Source organism: Myxocyprinus asiaticus, chromosome 11 (assembly GCF_019703515.2).
Source record: "Myxocyprinus asiaticus isolate MX2 ecotype Aquarium Trade chromosome 11, UBuf_Myxa_2, whole genome shotgun sequence".
NCBI lineage: Eukaryota > Metazoa > Chordata > Actinopteri > Cypriniformes > Catostomidae > Myxocyprinus > Myxocyprinus asiaticus.
In genome coordinates, this window is record NC_059354.1 from 17,645,823 (window position 1) to 17,669,862 (window position 24,040).

Genomic DNA, 24,040 nt, shown 5'->3' on the forward strand with positions numbered 1-24,040 from the left:
TGGTTGTGCATCTTTTTCTTCCACACTTTTTCCTTCCACTCAACTTTCTGTTAACATGCTTGGATACAGCACTCTGTGAACAGCCAGCTTCTTTGGCAATGAATGTTTGTGGCTTACCCTCCTTGTGAAGGGTGTCAGTGATTGTCTTCTGGACAACTGTCAGATCAGCAGTCTTCCCCATGATTGTGTAGCCTAGTGAACCAAACTGGGAGACCATTTTGAAGGCTCAGGAAACCTCTGCAGGTGTTTTGAGTTGATTAGCTGATTGGCATGTCACCATATTCTAATTTTTTGAGATAGTGAATTGGTGGGTTTTTGTTAAATGTGAGCCAAAATCATCACAATAAAAAGAACCAAAGACTTAAACTACTTCAGTCTGTGTGCATTGAATTTATTTAATACACGAGTTTCACAGTTTGAGCTGAATTACTGAAATAAATGAACTTTTCCACGACATTCTAATTTATTGAGATGCACCTGTACATCCACTGAGGTAAGGATGCAATCTTTGTTAATTAAAATATAAAGCTTAATATGGCCAGATTAGAACTTTTAACCTCTTATGCAGTGGGCGAATTAATTACCACTAGACCACCCAATCAGACTACTTTTATCAGCGCTGATTGATGTACTTTTCCACTGACTTACAATTTCTCATGACAGACAACAGCACACATAGAGATGAAGTTATCAAATTTATTATGTTAAATATTTATTTTAGAGCTTGAATTGATCATCAAGAATGACTATTTATCAAAACAGACCAATTAAAATAATCTTTTACTCATGGTTGCTCATGGTTGCTGTGCGACTTTAAACGCCGTGTAGAATCTCGCGAGATTGACGAAAGAGGGATCCCTTCTAGACACGACCGAGAACCAGGGAAGCGCGTTAACGAATCCTACTATGACGAAGAATTGGCTCATGAATATTAATTAGATCGGCTGACGACGCTTGGCATATTTCGGTAGATTTGCTGAAGCATCCAGATACGTCAAATGATTAATATTAATGAGTTAGCCTTCGCCATAGTAGGAGTCGTAATTTCTCATTCATAGAAGTGGAGTGGTGATGTAGAGTTTGTGGTTTAGTTCAATGCTCTGCACATACAAATGAATTGCAGTGCAAACGAGCCGTTATTTTATAGAGGACATAATTTTCTACGCTACATTGTGTGTGGGTATATAATGTAATGTAATGTAATATAAAATAATCCGTTGACCTAGTCATAATTTACCCATCCCAGAATTAATTAGTCTTCATATCAAATGAATGGAATGAATTTGGATTAATGGAGTGATGCACATGCGCCCCCTGCGTTGTTACAACGGCACAGTTATTCACAGAATTTCAATGGACTAATATGGCAGATTTGTGTTTATGTTTCATGTGCTCTAAAATAAAGACTCTTTTGTACATTTCAAGCAGTGACAACAGATGTTAAAAATAGTTGTTTGACAAATGTTATTTGTCAGCTACCCAGAAGAACATAATAGACTCAAGACAGGTTCATGACTCCTAGTATATAAATGGCAAATTTTGGCAAGACAGTTTAGATTCACAGTAAATAAAATGTAAAAGACCATGATCAAAGTGCGACATGGAACTTTACAAAAATGTTTACTTAATACATGTTAAAACAATAAGTATTAATACAGCTATAACAAGCTCAAAAATAAAGTACAATATAAAATATTTACTTCAAATTAACACAAAACTGTTTAATATCTTAAAAGTCCTTGTCAATGTCTGAAATATAGTTTTTTTTTTATCAGTGATAAATGAAAAGCATGGATCAGTCTCAGGCAGCGATCTCAATTTTCTCATCATGACGTGGAAACTCCTCCACTTCCATTGCCATTAAAAACTCTGACAGTAAAGATAAAATAATATGAGCATTTATTAGTTAGGAAATGTATTATATCCACTTATTGGAAAGTATATCTCTCTCTCTCTCACACACACACACACACACACACACACACACACACGCACACACGCACGCACACGCACACACACACACACTTTATGAGTGCTTACCTTCAGTGTAGTCCATATCTGGTCGTGTAGCAACAAACACCCAGGCCAATCCAACCAGCAGAGCTACAACCAGGTTTACGACGATCCAGGGCTGTAGAATCTGATGTTCTGAACCAGGTGGCCTAAAAAAACAACCAGCATTTAACCAGAATAGATTTGCTGCATGTGATTTATCAAAGTATGGAAACATCATATAGCAATTATGATACAGATCTGACAATCACTCAGCTTACAGAGTGATGTGATGATTCTTGCAGTAATGTTTTATGGAGATGATGGTGAATTATATAACATCTATAGTTTGGCAAACTCACCAAAGTGTCTCATTGGCTGTGGGGTAGAGATGTATACGATCACTGGTCATCTGCTGACTTAGAGACAGAATAAGAGCAGCAAAGTACACTAGAACAGAAAGTTGATGAACTACTCAAATTGTTCAAAAGCACATTGAGTCATTAATATATCTTGTGCTGTCTCAAGTGTTGTACTGTATTGGGCTTTTTTATTTTCACTTACAGAAGGAAGCGAGAGCCGCTGGATCAAGACTGAGAAATCCTCGTAGAGCCACGGAGGCTTTAGCCAGATTCACTCTGATGTAAAAGATGGTACAGACAACTGACTCTATACATGCATTCTGTAAAATGCCATGGCATACATACAGTATAATGCATAACATGTTTAGATATAGTTCCGAATCTGAATGCTGAATAGTCAATACGGCATTTAAGCCATACAAATATACATGATATAGTAACAGCTATGACATGAAACACCTGTTGTTCCGTTTATTCTACGTGCATTAGCAATATTACTGATATTGTTTACATGTCAGCAAAATGATTAACTACAGCTATTTTGTGTAGTATGGAGTTTGATTACGGTATCTACTGCCATCATTGATATTCAAACTTAAAGTGTTAGTTCACCCAAAAATGGAAATTCTCTCATCATTTACTCACCCTCATGCCATCCCAGATGTGTATGACTTTCTTTCTTCTGCAGAACACAAACAAAGATTTTTAGAAGAATATTTCAGCTCTGTAGGTCCACAGAATGCAAGTGAATAGGTGCCAAAATTTTGGCATTTATTCACTTGCATCGCATGGACCTACAGAGCTGAAATATTCTTCTAAAAATCTTTGTTTGTGTTCTGCAGAAGAAAGAAAGTCATACACATCTGAGATGCTGAGAGTTTTTACAACACATTTCAACACACCTGTCAAAGGCAGACACAGTGCTGATAGACAGCAGGAGGTAGAGCAGAGACTGTGCTGGGTAAGCCAGTCTATGATACTGCTGGAGAAGTTTGGATAGTGTGGTCAGCTGCTCTCCGGCCAACACATACACAACAATGATATTCCACACCGCATATCCTGCCAGAAATCCATGAGAGAAGAGTCCAATGATCCTACAGAAACCACACAAAGGAAGGAAAAACACTATTTCAGCATAACATTTTACTGATTGATTTGAAGCAACTGTTGCATTTCATTGGCACAATTTCATTATGGTCATTATTCATAGAAACTAAGGACTGTGTGGAAATGGAAACGTTTCTTTTTATCATATTTGATTGAATTGTAGTTGAGAAGAGATATGTTCAGCTGTTTGTGACAGGGTGATCTCCCACACTAAATTCACCTGAAGCCACTGTGGACCCTCATGGCAACATCTCGTGTATTCCACATGGGTCTAACCTCCATGTACTCCTCCAGCTGGTCATGGGATAAGTCCAAACGATCGGTGGCCTGGAACCGGCCTGCATTAGAGATCATATTTTATGAGGTCATCTTAACTGTGGTCTAAAACTCTCATTGTTCTTTTTACCTATTGTATTGGCTACATTTATAATATTAAATCGTCACTGTGCAGTATTATCAAAGAATTACAAAATAGACAAGTAGAACTAATATAAAGGTATTTCACTACCACGCATTAATCAGAATCCATAAATGGGTAGTTAGTGCATAACTTGTACATGGAAAAATGAATATGTACTGTATATGTGTATATATATATATAGTCTTTGAAACACTCCCAGGCAGCTATTTTTCTATGTAAACAAGCAGCATACAAGTGCAGCTCCTATCTACTTGAATGGGGAAAGACCAAAATCTCCTAAACAGTTGGTCAAGGTTATGATCAAAGAACATATTTCAAATCAGCGGTTAATTCTGACAACAATGGCATCATATATTGTTCTTCTTTAGCTCAGATCACACTGAAAAACACTATTTTTCATGCTGGTTCAGCTAATGTGCATGCGCATTCTCATGTTGACTGACAGGTGATGTCTGTATCTTTGATTGGCTGTTTTACCTGTAAGGTGAGACTACATTTTCTACATCTGCCATGTTGGACGTTCCAGTTTCTCACAACCGTTTTAATACCAGTGATTTGTCTTGGGCTAAACAGTCTTTGGTTTAGCGTGTCACACTAGGACTTGGAACGTGAACTTTCCAAAAGCATTAATAAGCTAAGCTCACTCGTAATCCCTTAATTAATGATATCTCTCTTAAAGTATATGTTTCCATTCTTTCTTGAGAAGAATCTTACGGTTCTTTTCTACAAACACTTTTCCGATTGGATGGCTGTGACCCAGAGGTGCAGAGAATAAAGAACGTTGGGAAATCGGTGCATGCACATCAGTGATGATGTCATCTTCCTCCACACCTAGCTCATTATGGGACTGGTTCTCCAACATCTTGGCCTTCCTTCATAAAATATAGAGGAGGTCATTACTTTTCTTACCAAAAAAAGTAATCACAACTGCTATGACACTACTGTGCACCAAGTAAACTTGGACTTTTGGCCCCTCAAAGATATAAGCAAATATTACACCCAATAAACACAAATAGTATCCTGTGTTAAAGTCACCCAAAAATGACAATTCTTTTATCATTTATTCAGCCTCATGCCATCCCAGATGTGTATGACTTTTTTTCTTTTACAGAACACAAATGAAGGTTTTGGGGACCAACAGAGCAGAGATATTAAAAAACAAAAACAAATTGTGTTCTGCAGAAGAAAGAAAGTCATATACATCTGGGATGGCATGAGGGCGAGTACATGATAAGAGAATTTTCATTTTTGGGTGAGCTATCCCTTTAAGTATGAATATCAATGATGGCAATAGATACCGTGATCAAACTTCATAATGCACATATAATGCACCTGTCCAGTTCTATTTGCATTAAATTCTATTAATATTATATGCCTCTTACCGTTTCCTCTTGGTTTTTTTGGCAACTTCCTCACCATCTGTATGGGGCTCTTGAACATCTCCGTTAGCAAGGTCTCGTTGTTGTTCACTCTCATGACCTTTTAAAACAATTATTAGCAAAATTGCCTTTAGTCTGAAAAGAGAAAAATAACACCAATTGCACAAAGCAAATGTGAATAGCATTAAGATAAACTGATGACCTAAAGCATGAGCCTTCTTTTTCTTCTTCTTTTTCAGTGGTGGATTCTCCTGAGGTTCAGGGGTCAGTGGCTCTCGGCTATCAGACTGTCTGCGACTCTCTAGACCCTCCATTTCTACAGCTGGCTCTGGCCCAGCTGGTGTTTAATGAGTAGTATCGAAATATAAAAGAAAAGAGAGAAATTCGGAGAAGATCTCATGTTTTTACAAGAAAAGAAACAGTAAGACTTGAGTAATAACATTTTGGTTTTGAATGATGATCTGAAATATATATCTCTCTCTACCAGCAGAGGTTACTCTTACACCAATGGACCACGCTTGTGTAAAAAGGCATTTGCTCAGAAGTGGATACATGGAAATGTATGAAAGGGCCCAACAAATAAGATGTCACCAAAGTAACCTTATCTATAAATGCCTAACATAGACAGGCTAACATGGAAATTACGAGTTAGCATGAAAATGATAAACAAAGCAGTAATGTTTTGCTTTGTGCACTGTATACTATTTGCACTATGTACCATTTTGTAAAGTGTTAAGATGGAATTAAAGCTGTTATGAAGTTACATTATGTAGATTATTTGTTAAGAAAATAATGTTTAAAAAAAATGTAATATGTGTTTTAAAAAAGTGAAATTTATCATGTGGTCACTGAAAATGTTGGCAGGGCAATTAAAACACTGATCAACTGGCAAAATAGTTTTTGTTGCAGTTATAAGTTACTGTAATCTAATTACTTTGTTAGTCAAAAAGTATATTACATATTAAACTCTTGTAATCAGATAACATTTACTGACTTTCAGTTAAGATAATTACTTTTAAGGACATTACTTGGGTTACATATATTTAAAATATAATTAGTGTGTGAAGTTGGGTGATAGATCGATAGATCTATCTGGCTTTCTACCAATTACTGTAATTAATTCATTTATTTGCTGACCTTGCATGTTTGCCTGATTTTCTCAGTTACCTTACATCCTACATGTCCCAAATGTGTTATTGTTTTAAATAGACAAATCAATAATTTCAACAAGGACAGTTTCCTTTTATGGTCATTCAGGAATAATGATTAATTTACAATGACAAAGGAGTACCATGTGATTAATGAGCATAGTTCATCAAAGACTTGCACTAGAAAGGGAATTTATAAGTGTCTTTCATTACCTTCTGGTTCCTCCGCTTCATTGATCTCCTTCTTGACTTTCTTTTTCTTGTGTTTGACACTTGGCATTTTGGCTACAGTATTGGGGAGAAATAGGACAAGCTGTTGTGTGCACAGTTACACGAGTCCCATCTAGTGTATATAGTCATTAGATTAGGTACAGTATCTACAGAGCTCAAGCAGAACAGAAACTATACACAAGTAGGGACTTCAAGATTTACTACTGGCTAAACTTTCTGTTTGTGTGTTCAGCAGATTTAAACACAGAATCTGACCTCTGATGTCTTGACTTCATGCACCCAAAATCAGCACTGAATGGAATCAGAAAAAAAGAATACATAATATTCAGTTAACATTGTATTCTTTCAGTTAATCTTTTTAAGTCAATTGAGTATGTAGAGTCTGATGTTGTTGTGAGACTAAAGTGTTGAGAGTGTAGGGGGTAAGTATGTTGCTTTAAATTAGCCCCACAGTGGATATAGTTCTTTTCCTGAGAGAGGATTATGTGGTCTAGGCTAAACGACACTGAACTGCTTCCATCTGCCTGACTTAAGCTTTTAAATAATTAGCAAGTTCTTGACAGAGAAGGTAAATCAAATTGCTTTGGTCTCAAAGTCTGTTTGCTTATGACAAAGATGTTCAGAATATTCTGCCACAATTAATATAAATCTTTACTGGATCTGTTAATGAAATATTCAAAATAATGTTTGACTGGACCTGTTGTAAGACACCCTTGAGTAGGCCTACATTATATCTATCTATCTATCTATCTATCTATCTATATATATATATATATATATAAACATTAAAGTGGCATCATACTTCTGTTTATTGACCTTATATGATCTTTTTTTGGGGGGGGGGGGGGGGGTTGTTTTGTTTTGTTGTTTTGTTCTGACTTTACATGAACGAAAAGACACAAATTCGCCCGTTTTCTCATTGGAAATAGGTACATTTCAAAATATCACTGTCCTGGTCACAAAAGCAAAGTTTGTGGGGAATAACAGCCATTTTCTATACTTTTGAGGCATAAGCAATTAGGAAATAACACTGACTACCCAGAAACAAAAACTGTGTTACATAGTGTAATTCACTGAGTGTCTGACAATGCAATGAGAGGAATTCCACACTGAACTAAGAATGAATGGGTTAAGATCAACACCTAATAATATAAGGGAGAGCACGACAAGTTAGTTTTTTACTCCAGTGAATATTTCCCACAATAAGTGAATTTTAGAAAGTTAATTTCTATATAGGCACATACCTTAAAGGCTATAATATATATATATATATATATATATATTTTATTTTTTAAATCTATTGAACATTTCCAACATTATTGCCCAGGAAAACCAACAGCAGGGTAAGTGGTGGAAATCTGCTATTAAATAACCTATTGTAGAATATTTAATGGCTTTTCAGCCACATTTAAAGGAAAAGTTCACCCAAAAATGAAAATGTGCTGATAATTTACCCTCATGCCATCCAAGTTGTATATGACTTTCTTTCTTCATCAGATCAGGATTTAAGATTTTTAGGAAATTATCCCAGGTTTTTAGCTTCATCCAATACAACTGAATGGACAAACATATCGATTAACTGCAGAAGACATTACTTAATCGACTGGAGTCATGTGGATTACTTTGATGCTGACTAAGTGTGCTTTTTTGAACTGTCAAAAATTGGTGTCCATTCACTTGCATTGGATAAAGCTAAAAACATGTGATACTTTCCTAAACCTCTTAAATCCTGTTCTGATGAAGAAAGAAGGTTATATACATCTTGGATGGCCTGAGGGTGAGTAAATTATCAGCAAATTTTCATTTTTGGGTGAACTATTCCTTTAAACAGTAAGATAGTTATGAAGCACAAAACAATGGCTCCAGTCCCCCCTATATTTAAAATAAAAATCTTAGTCACATTGATAAGTCGTCACCCCACATGATTCGATAATTCATGATGATCATTACTCAGTGGCAAGTCACCACTACTCTGATCCAATTTTGAAGTAAAACATCCAGGCTACATCAGGTAAACAGGTGATTTGTGATCACAATCCAACTATGTCTGATTATGGCAGAATATAATCAGGTCACACAAGGGGAATGTAAACACATTGGCCATGTACCACATACACAAAAGCACTATTACAGTACTTAACGGAAAAAGTTCAGAGAGCAACTTGAGACAGTTAGACACTATGAAAGACATCAAGCCCACAAGATTGTGATTTGGCCAAAAAGAGAAATCACAAGTTGAGGGGGTGTAATGATGAGTGTCAACAAACCAGACAACAAATTTTTTTAATCCAGCGTTGACAGCTTTGTATTCAGGTTCTTATTTTTCAAGTCTGCATTTGAAATAATATAAATGTACAAATAAATATTATACAGCTCGCTCTAATAAAAGCAAAAATAAATAAACAAATAAATAAAAAACAAATAAAAAAAATATGACATTAGATTAATTATAAGGCCCAGTACAGCACACACATATATTATTTAGTGCTCTTTGGGTTATTATTCCAATATAATCCTGAGTGTGATGACTTACCGTTTGTTTTCCTCTCATTATTGTCAGGTTGGAGTCACGGTGCAGGAGCTAATGGTGTGAGAGGAGGAAAGGAGTCTTGGCTTTGTCGTCATCCTGTCTAATCCTTGGCCTAATCCTCACAGATGTGCATCTGCCAAGGAGGGAATTAGTGTGGCATAGTTCGGTGAGTGAGGACACCCTGAGAGAACCACACATACATACACAAACACACACACACACACACACACACACACACACACACACTAGTGTTCTCACAATCACAAAACCCATGCACACCATTAATCACAGCTGTTACATAATATTTATCCGGCATGCAAAATTCATTCCAATAGAAAACACCAAGTAAAACGAATAAGTACACCTAGTGCTCAGTTTTAAAATATATTTTGCTTTATTTTTTAGTGATACATTTCCACTACATATAGGCCTATTACAGGTGGCATGCTAACCAAGCGTATATAATAATCACAACATGAGAGTATGCTTCCAGAAATTTTATAATCTATTATTTAGATGACTGTATGTGACTAACAGTAATTGCCCTATACTATGGCAGTAATCTAGCTGACATACCCTGAGCATTTAACATCAGTGACAGAAAGATCTGACTTAGAAAAGTGTATTAAATGTTTAAACATGTATTTAAAATGTCTTTGGTATATTCTGCAATCCTTTTGCAAGAAAAACACATTACTTTTCCCTCTCTCCACTGGTTAAGAACATTAATAAATAAATAAAATAGCAAGGCTTCTTATAAATAAACAAACATCTGCAGATAATCTAAAAATTCAACAACACATGTAATTAGTCAACAAATATGACAGTTTAACAGGGAATGTTCAATCAGATTAATCTCAATAGAAATTGTGGAGACAGAAATATCACTGAATGTAAATGTGACTATTATTGATTAGATATAAATTACATTTATTCATTTAACAAATGCCTTTTACAAATTGTTTCTAAAAACTGCTTCTAAGTCAGTGTAAACATGTGGTTGCAGGCAATGCAAATGACAAGAAATAAACCAACTGATCTAAAACCTACCAAAAGACAACTAGTGAAAACCCTCATGGCCTAAATATATTTATACATTTGCCAAATGGTGCCAATGAAATACCACAAACTGTATGTCACTCAAGGTACACATGCTGGGGATTTTCTGTTAACTAATTCTCTTGCAAAATCCCTCAATTTGTTCTAAACTGCCTGCAGAGTTCTGTCTCTCTCTTTTTTTTTTCCCAGCAATGTTAGGTAGATTAAGTCAACCCTTTACATTCATTCTAACAATTCAAACAATTCCCTTCCACTTCCATGTGCCTTTGTTCTTATATCAAGCACTGTGTGCATGTCAGCGTTCATCAGGGGCAAGCCAGCTGGCCGGAATCCACTGTGGTTCCTCTTGAGCATGTTGTATGGCTGTGAAAAGATCCATGCATGAATCCTGCAGATCATCGTTCACTATCATGCAGTCAAAGAACTGGCGGTACTTGGCCTCCATAGTCCTGCTTGCTTCCTCAATCTCTTCAAAGTCCTTATCCTGAGAAAATCAATGGGAACATTTTAGAATACATTTCATAATTAAAATTCACAAAAATACTTTCCTTCTTTTAGTAGCTCAACAATCTATTATCCGACGATAGTGTCGCAAGAAATGTACAACTCTAACAGCATAGATTAAGTGAATGGATATTTTCAGAATGGAATACCAGTTTACTACAAACTATATACTGTACAGCAAATACTGTATGATGCCTAATATTTTTAAAAATAATATGCAAAACAGAACGCATTATACAATGATAAATGTTTCAAACAATATTACAATACATTGTCACATAAATTCATCGCACTGCGTGTTCAATTAATCATTTATCAGCTATGAAATAAATGTGGTTATTTTGTATTTTTAACCTAATTTTATGTAAAATGTCTTAATTCTTGACAGTCCGATCATGTAATAAATCAAGAAAAGACATTCAAAGTTATAGCTGATATCACTTCCGTTTCATTTGTCACACTGGAAATGGAAGGTAAAGTCAAGTACATCGCATTGAGATACAGAACCCTGTAGGGGCGGGACGATATGGTTATCTCAAGATTCGGTTCGATGTACGATATGAGGTTAAGGATTCTATATAACAACACTTAAATGACAAAGTATGACAGAAAATTCTGTTTGTTTATTTTTTGAAAAATGATTATAAAATGATTGAATCATCATTAATATATGACATTTTTCGCTTTTTAAAAAATGTAAAAATTCTGTCATGAAATTGCATATATAATATCAAAGACCAGTCACTGTTTTAAATAATGTGTACAATTTACAAGTATTTACATTGAGTTTACATTCATTTCTATAACAAGCGCTAAAACGTATTGTCTCTTTAAGAATGGCGCCAGTTCAAAGAGCATCACAGATGAGTTTCGGCTGAGCACACATTAACGTGAGAGAGTCGCACGTATTTTTTATTTTTTTACCGCATCCATGCAATGTGTGATTAAAATTAATATTTAATTTACTTTTTGATCAACAACTGACTGTAAAGAACACAAAGGATATTAAAAGACACATTAATGAAAATGTAGTGCGGGATCTCATCTTTGATGGACACACATTACACGGAAGAAACGTTCTGTTTTAATTTCAAGCACTTTTCAACAAAACAAGGCGATTTCCTAAGTATTCCAGTACTTAAATTTCTAAAAGCTAAATTCAAGCACTTCAAGGATCTTGAGTGAACCCTTTAAGTTTAATGGGTCATTTCATTTATGATCATATGTACAGAAAACAATGTTGCAAATTTCGAAATATCAATTTTGCCTCAATATTTTTCATAATTTATTTTGGTTTGCAATATTTCTAATATACTATAGTAGCTCTATGCATATAGAAATTTTGCATACTTAACACAGTATGCATAAAGCATTGCATAAATAGTAACAGTATTAAGTTGTGTGCTATTCCAAATACAGCCAATATCTTACTTTGAATGATCGCTTGATGTAGCTGTTGGCAACAAAATTCAAGTCTTTTCTTGTTTGCTTCATGTATTCAGGGGATGGGGGCTTCACAGATATGATGTAAGGCTTCAGCTTCTTGGTTCTCACTGACTGAATGCACTGGGATATGGAAATACACATATATACATCACTGTTTGCAAACTTACTACAGATTAGGATTAAAAAGCTTGGTTTTTATAAACACAAAGAAACTTACATGAGGTTCAATGTCAATAACACAAATTTTGCCACTGTCCAAAACATCTTTGACCGAGTCTAAGCTGGTGCCGTACATGCAACCTTTATGCACTCCATACTCTAGAAATCTGGGCATTTTTAAAACACAGATTAAAACATTCTAGAGTAAGCAGAATTACACATGACAATATACAGTGATTCACAATTAAATCATTTAAAAGTATTTAAAATATAAGACATAAGATTACTTGTGATTAACCACCATGTGTTCGAACACTTCCTTGGTAACAAAGTGATATTGATGTCCATTCATCTCACCATTTTTCAGGGGCCGTGTTGTGTCTGGAGTTAGAAAGAGAAATGTTGTAACATCAGAAACATTAGGTGAATCAACCAGTGAATTACGACTTTGGAAAATCTAAGGTGCTTTAACCACTAACTTTAACCACACACCCTTTCTCCAAAACCTGAATGCGCAAAATGATTCACAAACAGAGAGTTTCTGATTGGCAAGTCCTTTGATTGGCTAAAAAGGCATGGGCCACTCGCCTGACTCTTTTTCAATGCCTTTAAAAAGGTGTAGGGCTGTCACAGAGTCAGGTGTGATATCTCAGGACACCTATTTCAATTATATCTGTCAGGCAGTAGAACATTTTATAAAGTACATGTTATTAAATTAAATTACAGGAACTTTAAGTGAGAGATTAAAGAAATTAAATAGACCACATACGAGATACTGGTCCCTGGAATGTATTAGGGTTGATTTTGATTAGCCTCCTGCGTAGTTCATTTACCCCAACTCCTGATGGACCTGTGGCAAACATGGAACAACCAACACATAAATGTGTCAGACACTTTCAACTGACTAAATCAAATTAAGTTCAACACAATATATTAAAAATGATTACAGTACATCTCATAACCCTACACATGTAGGACCATACCAATGAGCACTATGAGGCGTGGGGGATCATCTATGTGGCGCTGGTAGTTAACCACCTCTTCATAAAGGTTGGCTGAGGTGCTCCGGCAGCTGCTGCTGACACTGCAGGAATGACATGACTGCTTTGGTTTATTGTATGATTTCCTCCTCCACACGCGCAGACTGTGCCGGAACCCCGCTGATTGAAACAATCAATTAACTTGAGATCTTCATTAATGTGAGAGAAAATGTATTGTGAATCATTCAGAATCTATACCTATGTATAAGCCATGCATGTGTTCACCGTTCTCACCCTCCTCTGAAACTGTACAAAACAAACAGTTGTTTAATGTTAAGACAAAAGACGAAGACTATATATAATAAGCACAACAAAAATAAAAAAGGTGTATTCATTACGACCTAACATTATGAAACCCTTGCTGGTAGCCACAAACCTAACAATCGATGGAAACACAGACAGTTCTATGGATATATTGAGGTACTTTTACTACTCGAATAATTGACCACTCCTTGAAATGATCCACTCCTAAACGTTTAACAGCAAATCACAACTAAATGGTTCTGTCATTCACTGAAATGCTCTTTCCTCAAAAAAAGACTTACCTACCAGACTCAAAAGCTTCTTCATCTGTGGAAACATATTAATGAATTAAACACTGTGCAAAATGTTTTCATACAACCCATAAAATTACATCCCTATAGCATGGGGGAGTTAAATAAAATGAATCAATATGTAGATAATCACCTGCTTCAAAGCATTTTTCCTCATCAGCTCCCTCTTCCTCTCCTTCAGAACAAAGAGAGATACACTCAACATATGTAATATGCAAGTAGTTAACCATTATATTTTAGGTGTACAATTCATTGGTGCATGTATTTCATAACCAGTGTGTGTAATAAAATAAACAGTAATACAATAAAAATAGTCATAACTTGCTCCAGTTATGTGGAATATCATGTTTCACTCAGACAGACATCACATTACAGAAGTAAAATGGGTTGTAAATGGTGTTTCAGTTGCTCAGTAGTGAATCTATTTAAATTTAAGAAAGCAAAACTAATATGTGCCACATTTTGACAATTTTTGCAAGTAACATATCGCACACACGGGCCAAATTCTTTAACATATATCGACTAACACAGCAAAAAAATCTCATGCCTGAGATACATACCAACATCAGCTGCACTCACTGTAAATATGCACAAATAAAGCAAAGAAAAAGTATTAGACTACAAGTATGAAACAAAGGTAGTATAAACAGTATTAATGCAACATGGTTACTGGGTATTTATTTGATTAGATTGCAATTAGTGCATTAAAACCTTCAGTACATCTTACTGGTTGAGTATAAGATGGATAGGACAAGTCAAACCACCTTTTTGTGCCTAGTCTGTGCCAAGAACAGCTCATTCTTTTAAAGCTTCTTCAAAGTAATTAGATCAGGAGGGTGAGAGTACTAATGCTTATGGTGCCATCTTAAACATCTTAAAGAGTGCACAAAAGTTCATACATTACTTTGTATGTGTGTTATTAACTTACAGGGTCTGATGCAGGTGTGAGCATGATAAGGTTGTGACCACCACAACTCCCTTTGCTTGCTGCAGAAAGAAAAAGATAATTTCGATCTTGATGAGAAATAGATGAAAGGTGTAATTTCTAATGACCTCAATTTGGGATAGAAATGAAAACTGACTATTTGAAGTGGTTAGTGGAGGGGATGAGGCCACAACAGGATGAGGCACTGTGGAGTTTTCTGGCCTGCCACCAGCGGGTGTCCCTTTGGTCTACAATCTCCAGCAGGTCTCCTTTACTGAAGGCCATACCTGCATCTGGACAGGGGGTTGCAGGGTCCTGATGGGGACTATAATCCACCAAGGCCCTCATATATAACTAATGGAACACACAGAGACAATCACTTCATAATGTTAGTCAACTTTAACACACAAGAGAAGTCTTTGTTCACTCATTTCAAAATGGGAAATGTCTGTTGGAAGGCCAGTTATGGACTGGAACTATTGATATTTGTATTACACACAGTGGAGTTCAAAAGTCTGAGACCACTTGAGGAAATACTTTCATTTAGCACTTTTCTCATTTAATAAAAAAAAATAAAAAATGATGATGATGATGATATCAGCATAACAACTTGAAAATTGAAAACGAGTTTCAAATTTTCTTAGTTTTCGGTATGTTCCCATTTTGCTTTAATGCCAGCCAAGTTTCCACAAGTTTGTGCAAAAACTGATGATCCATGTATCCCAGCATGATTTGAGAATGATACAAAGAGCATCATGTGTACTTCAGTGGAAGCAAGGAAATCTGATGTTTTGTACAAAAAAGTTAATGTCACATTTACAATATTCAAAATCCTAAAACATTCTCTTTATTTCCAGGTTTAACAAGGTTTTGTATCTTAGAGACTTTTGGACCCCAGTGTCTATTCAGCAAACTCTGACATTTTGGACAAATTACTGGTTGGATATTAATGCAGTTTAACCAAAATTTAATGCAGATATTTAAAGTGCACTTACAGTTGCTTGGCTGTTGACTGGTTGTGGTGAATTAGGGATCACTTTGAAAAGAATATTTCCCTGAGATCGCACCTGTGACAATAAATGTTGGACACTGCATGAATGGACCCTTTAGAATTATAAAAGTAAGGAATGGTTTGAAGGTCTCATATTTTGGAATGGGCTGGGAGTTGAGAGGCTGTTTTAATCTTGAGTTTACCAGAATCTGAATGACATGCTCGGGCTGCAGTCCCTGCACTGTGTGTCCATTCACTTCCACCAGCTTATCGCCAGGATGAAGGAGTCCTGGAACATATACACACACCCAACTGATCTGAGTGACTGGGCAAGGTGAGTGGGGTCCCGAGCCCTTTGACAAGGGGAGCCCACTAAGGTCTCCTATTGTATGGCCTACTCGTTTGGTCCATGGAACGGGGGCTCCACCCATACATTTTTTTTGTCTCCGGCCCTGGGAATATATCCAACAGCCTTGGAGACTAGTATTGTTAGTGTATAATACTTTTATACAACATAAAAATTATCACAAGATGTGTAAAAATGTGAAATGTTTTTGCGCCACTAAAGGTGGCAAACATAATTGCAAAAAGAGCCAATATTTTTATGTTGTGCCCAGTTGGCCCACTCAAACGATCAGATAGCAATTCTATTTGGTGTCGTTAGTGGCGTAGAAATTACACACTTCACCTTTAACTAAGCACACACTTTGCATCAATTAAATTACTAACATGACTGAACTAATCAGTATGCATGAATTGAACAACGACTACTACAGTACTAATACTCACTACTACGACTTCTGACAGTACACTCACCACTGCGATCTGCCAGTCCTCCATGTATCACCCTTGCAATCGAGATATTCCCTGTTTTCTCATCCTTTTTAATAGTTGCCCCCTAAAAGAGAGAAAGCAGACCAAAATGATGACATAAAGATTATTATCATTGGCCTGACCTCATCTTCCTTCTGCATATGAGGTAGGGGAGCTTTGGGTGTAATGGAGATCACGTTATGATGAAATACTGGAGTAAGGAAACTGCAGTAATGAGATAGCAGAAAGCAGTTGTCACAAACTGAAAAATCCCTAACCTAACTAAAAATGCAACAGAGATCAAAGAGGAACTTAATGTTTCAAAAAGCTGGGGAAAGACAGATCAGATTGATGAATTCACATACAGTACAGTATTGATGAATATGCTTCAGATGAAGAAAGAATGAAAGAATGAATTGGTACACCATTGAAGGCAAGGAAAAAATTGTTTGGCAATGAGGGTAAGATCAACAGTTATTACCACCAATGAATGAATTATTCCATGGGTGTTGAGCATGGATGGAATATCATGAACAAAAGAGATTACAATGAGAAAGATAAAGAAATTGCCTTTTTGTCGTGTAGTGCCGTGGAAGTGAAAAACGTCTTTGCCATGTTTGGTAAAAACAAAACCAGCAAAGTCAGCAAAGAATAACATAAGGAGAGAGAAGGGGAAACACGGTCACACTTATTTCCTCAACTTTGACTTTTTCTTCTTGCTAAAGAGGCAAAGGACTGTACCATTGTCATCATTTGGTCTAGAAACTGTCAAGCCATTTGAGAGGGAAGTCTGTCCATTTTTACTTTCTGGTGCTGTTGTCCTGTTTCGTGTCTGACTTGATGTTGGCTTGCATGAAGTTTTTGGTGATACATGAGGAGCATCCAAATAGGAGCTGAGAGAAGAAGAGGAAAACGATGATGTTGAGGATGAAGACGATAAGGTGAATGAAACACGGGGATGGGTGGCGGAAGCGCTGCTGACATATTTCTTGGCTGGCACTTTTGGCGAGTTGGACACACTGGTTGCTTTTGATACATTTTGGGGTCTGGCAGCACGAGTCACTTCTGGAGACTTGCTGGCTACAATAAGACCCTGCAGTTTGTCCACCACTTCCACCAACAGACTCAATGCCTGGGCGTTTTCTTCAACGCTATCCGTCATTCTCTCTGTTACTGCCACCATCTTCTGCCCGAGATCTCTGACATCACTGGTGCTCTGCTCCATACTGCTGGCCACAGTATGGACAGTGAACTTTAGTTCATCCAGACTGTGTTGCTTGGTGAGCACCAGAGCTGGACAAGGAGAGTGGGTTGCATCTATGGAGTGGTGCCTTTGAAGCAGAGGACTGGAGGGGGCTGTCTGGGAATGGAGGCCACACTCAGCTGGGCAGCAAGTGCAGGGGTATGCTAGAGATGAGTGGAGTCTGGGGGTGCAAGCTGGGGTTCTACTTTGATTCCATCTACGTTGTTGGTCTTCAATCACCGTGTCTATGCCATTGGTACAGTTGTCTTCATGTTATGAAGGAGAAAAACAGGACAGATTATTTGGTGTCAAAATTAAAGACAGTATGACTGAAATGTGTAGCATAGTTGCATGACTGGAAAGTAGTTCTGCACGGTATACAGGTGCCATGGTACTATCGCGGTACTCAAGCTTCAAAATAACGGTGGTACCACAGTGTTTTTTAAACAGTAGAACCATATAACAATAGCGGCTGTTCAAAGAGGACGGCAGATGGGGAAAAACAAAATGGAACAGAACGCAGTGTTCTGGAGATGTTCATATTGTGTAAAACGCTGTTATAAGAGCAAGACGCAATGGCCTAAGACTTCCAACAGATGCATGTGTACATACTGTAGACAATTAAAAAATAGCACAGGTGGAATATATGAATGCTTAGTCTTCCTTCAGTTTTCTGTGGTTTAAATGGAACAACTTGTAATGCTGCGTAAAAGTGAATAAATTAAGACAGATTAAGTTCAGGGCTACATTATTTTTGTAGAATAATATTGTAATGTCTCATACAATAATAATAACAGTATGAAACTGTCAACAATTAAAGGGTTAGTTCACCCAAAAATGAAAATTCTCTCATCATTTACTTAACCTCATGCCATCACAGTTGTGTATGACTATCTTTCTTCTGCAGAACACAAAAGTGATTTTAAAATTTTAGCTCTGTAGGTCCATTCAATGCAAGTGAATATACCAAAATTTTTAAGCTCCAAAGCACATTAAGGCAACATAAAAGTAATCCATACGACTCCAGTGGTTAAATCTATGAAGTGATATAAGTGTGGTGAGAAACAGATCAATATTTAAGTCCATTTTTTACTATAAATCTCCACTTACACTTCCAGATTCTTCTTCTTTTGTTTTTTTGTTGATTCACATTCTTCGTGCATATCGCCACTTACTGGGCAAGGAGGAGAATTTATAGTAAAAAAGTACTCAATTATTTGTCTGTTTCCCACCTACACCTATCATATCGCTTCAGAAGACATGGATGTAACCACTTGAGTCTTATGGATTACTTTTTTGCTGGCTTTATATGATTTTTGGAGATTCAAAGTTCTGGCCACCATTCACTTGCATTGTGTGGACATACAGAGCAGAGATATTCTTCAAAAAATCTTCCTTTGTGTTCAGCAGAAGAAAGAAAGTCATACACATCTGGGATGGCAAGAGGGTGAGTAAATGATGAGAGAATTAAAATTATTGGGTAAACTATTCCTTTAATACAACAAAAGAATAGCTACATCTTTCCATCCGTTATTCAAACAACATGAGAGGAATTGTGATACTTTAGCTGGTATCATACTGTCAGACATTATTAAGCTATTGTGACACCCCACTGGAAAGTGTTCCCATGAGCTCATCGGACAAACAGTAGATGTCTCCGAGACATGTGTACCCTTACCCATAATCACTGGGCCATAAACCGCTGGAGCTGACTGGTTCAACCCTCCCCTTGAAAGCAGGGAAGTTTGGCAGCAGTGTTTGCAGCTCCCAGTGGACTGATACCTGGGCAGTGAGCATGGCTGTCCTGGGTGCATGGAGGACAGCAGACCTGTGGAGGAACACAGACCTCCTGCAGCCTCCAGGAGGCTCGGTTCTTCTGAGCCTAAATGCCTGGCTAAAGCCAATTTTTCCACTGTGAGTCTCCTAAGGCTGTTCCAGCGACTGGGCTTCCCCCCTCCAACGCACTTACAGTATAAGTTAGAGAATGGGATGGACGTGTTAAACAACAAACAATGACACAGAAAAAGCTAAACGGAAAGCAAAATAAGAGTCAAGCAATGCAATTTGTTTTCAGTTTTGTCATACATGTAGATAGATGCAAACTTTTTTTGTACTGTCAATTGAGAAATATGCAGCATAGTGAATCACATCAAAGTGACAATACTAATGAACACAATGAATGGACCTTAGGGTGCCATTTTCTTTTCTTTTTTTTTACATGAATGGAAACGAAGCTGAGGGTAAGAAAAACAGTTCATTCCATAGGTTGTACTGTCTTAAGGTCCAATTTTTACAACCCATGTTTTACCATGTTTTTTGGATAGACTTATTTTCAGTGTTTCATCGATCAATACCAACGTACATAATAGTTCAACCCATTACATGCACTGTGTTTCTAACCCTAACAGCCTTGTTATTTTTTTTATTTCTTCCAATTTGGAATGCCCAATTCCCACGACTTAGTAGGTCCTCGTGGTGGCGCGGTTACTCACCTCAATCCGGGTGGCGGAGGGCAAGTCTCAGTTGCCTCCGCTTCTGAGACCGTCAATCCGCACATCTTATCACGTGGCTCATTGTGCATGACACCGTGGAGACTCCGCATGTGGAGGCTCATGCTACTCTCCTCGATCCACACACAACTTACCACGTGCCCCACTGAGAACAAGAACCACTAATCGTGACCACGAGGAGGTTACCCCATGTGACTCTATCCTCCCTAGCAACCGGGCCAATTTGGTTGCTTAGGAGACCTGGCTGGAGTCACTCAGCACACCCTGGATTTGAACACGCGACTCCAGGGGTGGTAGTCAGCGTCAATACTCGCTGAGCTACCCAGGCCCCTTAACGGTCTTGTTTGAATTCAGGTCATGAAAAGTGGTGTCTAACCTGACTGAAGTACAATAGGATTTGTACATATGTACCAATATGAGACTCACACATCCAAGTCCAGCAGCTTTCAAATCCCCATTATTATGTAACAATACAGCACTTACCATAGAAGAGACACAAAAAGAATTGCCATATCCATTTAATGCTAAATACAGCCATATACATTACACCACTATACATGATATGGTGTGATATGCACAATAGGTGCAATGACGGAGCTGTAAGCGGGATTAAAGTAAAGCTGTTTGATGACATATGCTGAAAATGATCTGATCCTCACCAGAGGCTGATTGTTCTTTACAAGGCAAACAATTCTCATGGCCTCCTCATCTTCAGGCAGGTTGTCAGGAAGGGGGGGCAGCACCGGACCGTAGTCCTTTTGAGCCACAGAATCATGGGCAGAGAGCAGAGCCTGGGGAGAAATGCATAATAAATTGTCCAAAAATAAATAATTAAAAAAAAAAGGCCTAACAAGATTATCTACAGCAATAATAATGCATTTAATATCTTAACATTCACATGACCCGAATTCTCAAATTCATGTTTTACATCAAACTAAATGAGACCAGCATATCTGAGAAAGGAGTCTTTAGAGTCTAACCTGCATATGAGGGCTTCTAAGCAAAATGTATAATTCTTGTGCCTCAGGAGAGGGGGCGGCCAGTCCTCGAACACTGGCCATAATCTGGGAGACAGAAGAAGACAATTGATGAGAAGTTGATAGGAACTGGTCTCTCACATCATCATCAATTCTGTCATCATTTACTCACTCTCATATAGGCCTAGCTCCTGTAAGATTTTCTTTCTTCAGTGGCACATATAAGGAGATGTAAGGCAGAATGTCCAAGCTCCAAGAAAATAGGAACTGGGGCTGTCATGCTCTACAAATGACATAAAAGTAGTCCATACAATTGATGTGCTATATTCCTATATAGTTTTCTTAAGACGTTCGATAGTTTTGGTAATGAACAGACTGAATTTAAGTCCTTATCCACTGAAAAACTTGCCTTCCATCAGATCTAGCACATTCAAAATACATGTGTAAACGTCATTGTTTGCATACAGCCAGATGCGCAATGCATCACACCATAGATGGAGTACAACGTCACAAACTCCTTATGTGTTCCACAGAAGAAAAACAAATTATGCATGGGTTTGTACATAAGGATGAGTAAACGATGACACAATTTTCATATCTGGGAGAACTATTACTAGGAATGTCAGTATTATATCTGAAACAGCTGATCAGCCCAGGGCACTGACCTCCTGAGATAGTCTTGAGGAATAAGGCATGTATGGGGTTGGGGCATTTCGACAGTGCTTCACCAGACACTCATATACCTGGGAGAAAAGAAACAAATCCTTTATGCACAAGACAGCTGCAATCTTTAAATACCGCATATCAGATTCCTATGATCAGTTTGGCATAATGCCAGAAGTGGAAATACAGTTGAATGTGTAGACTATGTCTTACCCTGAGCAGAGAGTACAGCCAGGGGGCACTGAGCAGACTGTACAGAAGATCAGCACCATTAATATCTCTGTCTATGGACAATCTCACTTCCTCTACCACTTCTGTCAAGATCTGAGCCAGACCTACATCTGAGAAAGGAAAATAGTGAACTAAAAGCTGGATGGGAAAGATGCGTAACTGTAATGAATGAACCCTTTTGAGATTATTGTTATAATAAAACAAAGCAGATTTTAAATTTCATAAATTCAGTATTCACTGAAGTACTGTAACTGTGTTTTGTCTTGTGCGATAGCTTTGTGCATGGTAGAACTACAAATTCACTGAACTAATTGAGTATATTTTCAAAACATATGTTATGGCAACCGCAACATGTCAAGATATGAACTACTCAGACGGTCTGAACTGCCACTAAAGTTAACATGACAATGTTCTGCCAAAACTCACCATTGTCATTATAGCCAGGTTGTGCCATTGGCTCCGCCTCCATTGACTGCCGCATGACAAGCTCCTCTCTTCATCAGATCACTGCAATCCAATCAAAAACAAACCAATGTAAATAATTCAGGGACATACACAGGAGTTCTACTGTGTAATTTTATGCATTTGAGAATTTCTTTTTTTTTTTTTTTTGTAATTCAACTTCTAACTAATTTCTTATTAGCATGGCTTATTCAACTTTTTCTCTAAATACTTAAGAAAATGTCATTACCAGCGCACACAATACCAAATACACACTTAATGGGTGATGAAGGCCATGATCAGATCTTTATTCCCGGACATGTGATAAATGTTTCAACATAGATGACAAAATTTAGCATTTTATAAAAATTAAAAAAAAGTACCCCTAACTGAAGAATCACACGGGGAATAAATAATTTAGAGTTACCTAACGTGAAAAAAGCGAAGGCAGAAATGTGTAATTTCAGACAAGAATTATTAGAATAGTTCACCTGCTTAACTAAACTGAAGTATTAACCTTGTTGTTTCTCTATACGTTCAGAGTCATTTTTTAAAGGTTTTCTACAACATTTAAAAACCTTAAATTTAAGCCATATTAAAGTGCCGCATTGTAGTTAACACCCTTTTAAGAAAGAAAAATCAAAGCAGACAAATTGATTCTGATCCCTGAAATTGAGTGACTCAATTCAGTGCTGCAGAAGCAGGTCAAGAGGCCGCATGTCAAGATTATATCATGATCTCTCACTTACCTCCTTACACTCCTGTCGCTGTGCTCCTCCAAACCACACAGACACTATCTACATCCCACGTTTAGACCAGGTGGCCATGGAGCATTTGTAAGTTGTGTTTTAAATGAAGGTGATGTGTTGCCTCTGGCCTGCCAACATGTATGTGATTTTACTATTAAATGTCCCTGGAAGCGCAGATTGTAATCCCTTTCTATCCCACTTAATCCTGTGAGGGGGCGGCCTCACTCTGAGCACTTCCATAGGACCGCCTGCCACTCAAAGCTCCTTACCTCTTTCTGCTTTTAGAGTTTGCTGTATACACATACACACACACACACACACACACACACTGCAGTCCCACCAACTTTACAGTCAAAATGGAAAATAAGAGGCATGAAACAACAACCAATAAATCCAAGGATTTAACTAGGCCTGCAGCTCATCCTCTGACATTATCATTACACAATAGACCAAGATAAACACATTTCACTATGCCGAGAGTACTTGCCAACAATCACTGATTAAAAAAAAAAATTAAAAAAAACTCTTTAACTGCCATATATGGGTGCTAATGAGTAAATGAACA

General features: G+C 37.3%; 2 protein-coding genes across 4 annotated transcripts; both read right to left on the minus strand.

The window, feature by feature from the left end:
- Nucleotides 1-546: 546 nt before the first annotated feature.
- Nucleotides 547-9,255, minus strand: LOC127447979 (transmembrane protein 237A). 2 transcript variants are annotated; one of them, XM_051710254.1, is made up of 12 exons: nucleotides 9,174-9,255; nucleotides 6,896-6,931; nucleotides 6,623-6,694; nucleotides 5,464-5,598; nucleotides 5,265-5,361; nucleotides 4,597-4,754; nucleotides 3,682-3,799; nucleotides 3,257-3,448; nucleotides 2,557-2,630; nucleotides 2,355-2,442; nucleotides 2,041-2,162; nucleotides 547-1,869 (listed from the first exon to the last, which is right to left on the minus strand). In XM_051710254.1, exons 3-12 carry the CDS (start codon nucleotides 6,687-6,689, stop codon nucleotides 1,802-1,804), a joined length of 1,119 nt encoding a protein of 372 aa, XP_051566214.1. In that variant the 5' UTR covers nucleotides 6,690-6,694; nucleotides 6,896-6,931; nucleotides 9,174-9,255; the 3' UTR covers nucleotides 547-1,801. The 2 variants fall into 2 exon arrangements, with proteins under 2 accessions (XP_051566214.1, XP_051566215.1); XM_051710255.1 differs by lacking the exons at nucleotides 6,896-6,931; nucleotides 9,174-9,255 and having other exon boundaries at nucleotides 6,623-6,757.
- Nucleotides 9,256-9,567: 312 nt separating this feature from the next.
- On the minus strand, nucleotides 9,568-23,601 carry LOC127447978 (MAGUK p55 subfamily member 4-like). Of its 2 annotated transcripts, XM_051710252.1 has the most exons (21): nucleotides 23,476-23,601; nucleotides 22,712-22,792; nucleotides 22,268-22,395; nucleotides 22,057-22,134; nucleotides 21,395-21,478; nucleotides 21,074-21,205; nucleotides 16,665-16,746; nucleotides 16,052-16,137; nucleotides 15,853-15,924; nucleotides 15,015-15,211; nucleotides 14,861-14,919; nucleotides 14,493-14,510; nucleotides 14,066-14,107; nucleotides 13,928-13,948; nucleotides 13,577-13,624; nucleotides 13,322-13,498; nucleotides 13,108-13,188; nucleotides 12,626-12,719; nucleotides 12,397-12,505; nucleotides 12,165-12,299; nucleotides 9,568-10,713 (listed from the first exon to the last, which is right to left on the minus strand). In XM_051710252.1, the coding sequence occupies exons 2-21, from the start codon at nucleotides 22,764-22,766 to the stop codon at nucleotides 10,525-10,527; spliced, it is 1,887 nt and encodes a 628-aa protein (XP_051566212.1). In that variant the 5' UTR covers nucleotides 22,767-22,792; nucleotides 23,476-23,601; the 3' UTR covers nucleotides 9,568-10,524. The 2 variants fall into 2 exon arrangements, with proteins under 2 accessions (XP_051566212.1, XP_051566213.1); XM_051710253.1 differs by lacking the exon at nucleotides 23,476-23,601 and having other exon boundaries at nucleotides 22,712-22,867.
- Between the last annotated feature and the right edge of the window lie 439 nt (nucleotides 23,602-24,040).

Coding starts and splice junctions, on each gene's coding strand:
- LOC127447978 (XM_051710252.1), bottom strand. CDS start 22,766: ATGCGGCAGTCAATGGAGGCGGAGCCAATGGCACAACCTGGCTATAAT. Junction 22,135..22,267: donor GGCTGTACTCTCTGCTCAGG/GTAAGACATAGT, acceptor CTTTTCTCCCAG/GTATATGAGTGTCTGGTGAA. Junction 15,212..15,852: donor CAGTCAACAGCCAAGCAACT/GTAAGTGCACTT, acceptor GTGTTCCATTAG/TTATATATGAGGGCCTTGGT.
- LOC127447979 (XM_051710254.1), bottom strand. CDS start 6,689: ATGCCAAGTGTCAAACACAAGAAAAAGAAAGTCAAGAAGGAGATCAAT. Junction 5,599..6,622: donor TGAAGCGGAGGAACCAGAAG/GTAATGAAAGAC, acceptor ATTAAACACCAG/CTGGGCCAGAGCCAGCTGTA. Junction 4,755..5,264: donor AAAAAAACCAAGAGGAAACG/GTAAGAGGCATA, acceptor TATTTTATGAAG/GAAGGCCAAGATGTTGGAGA.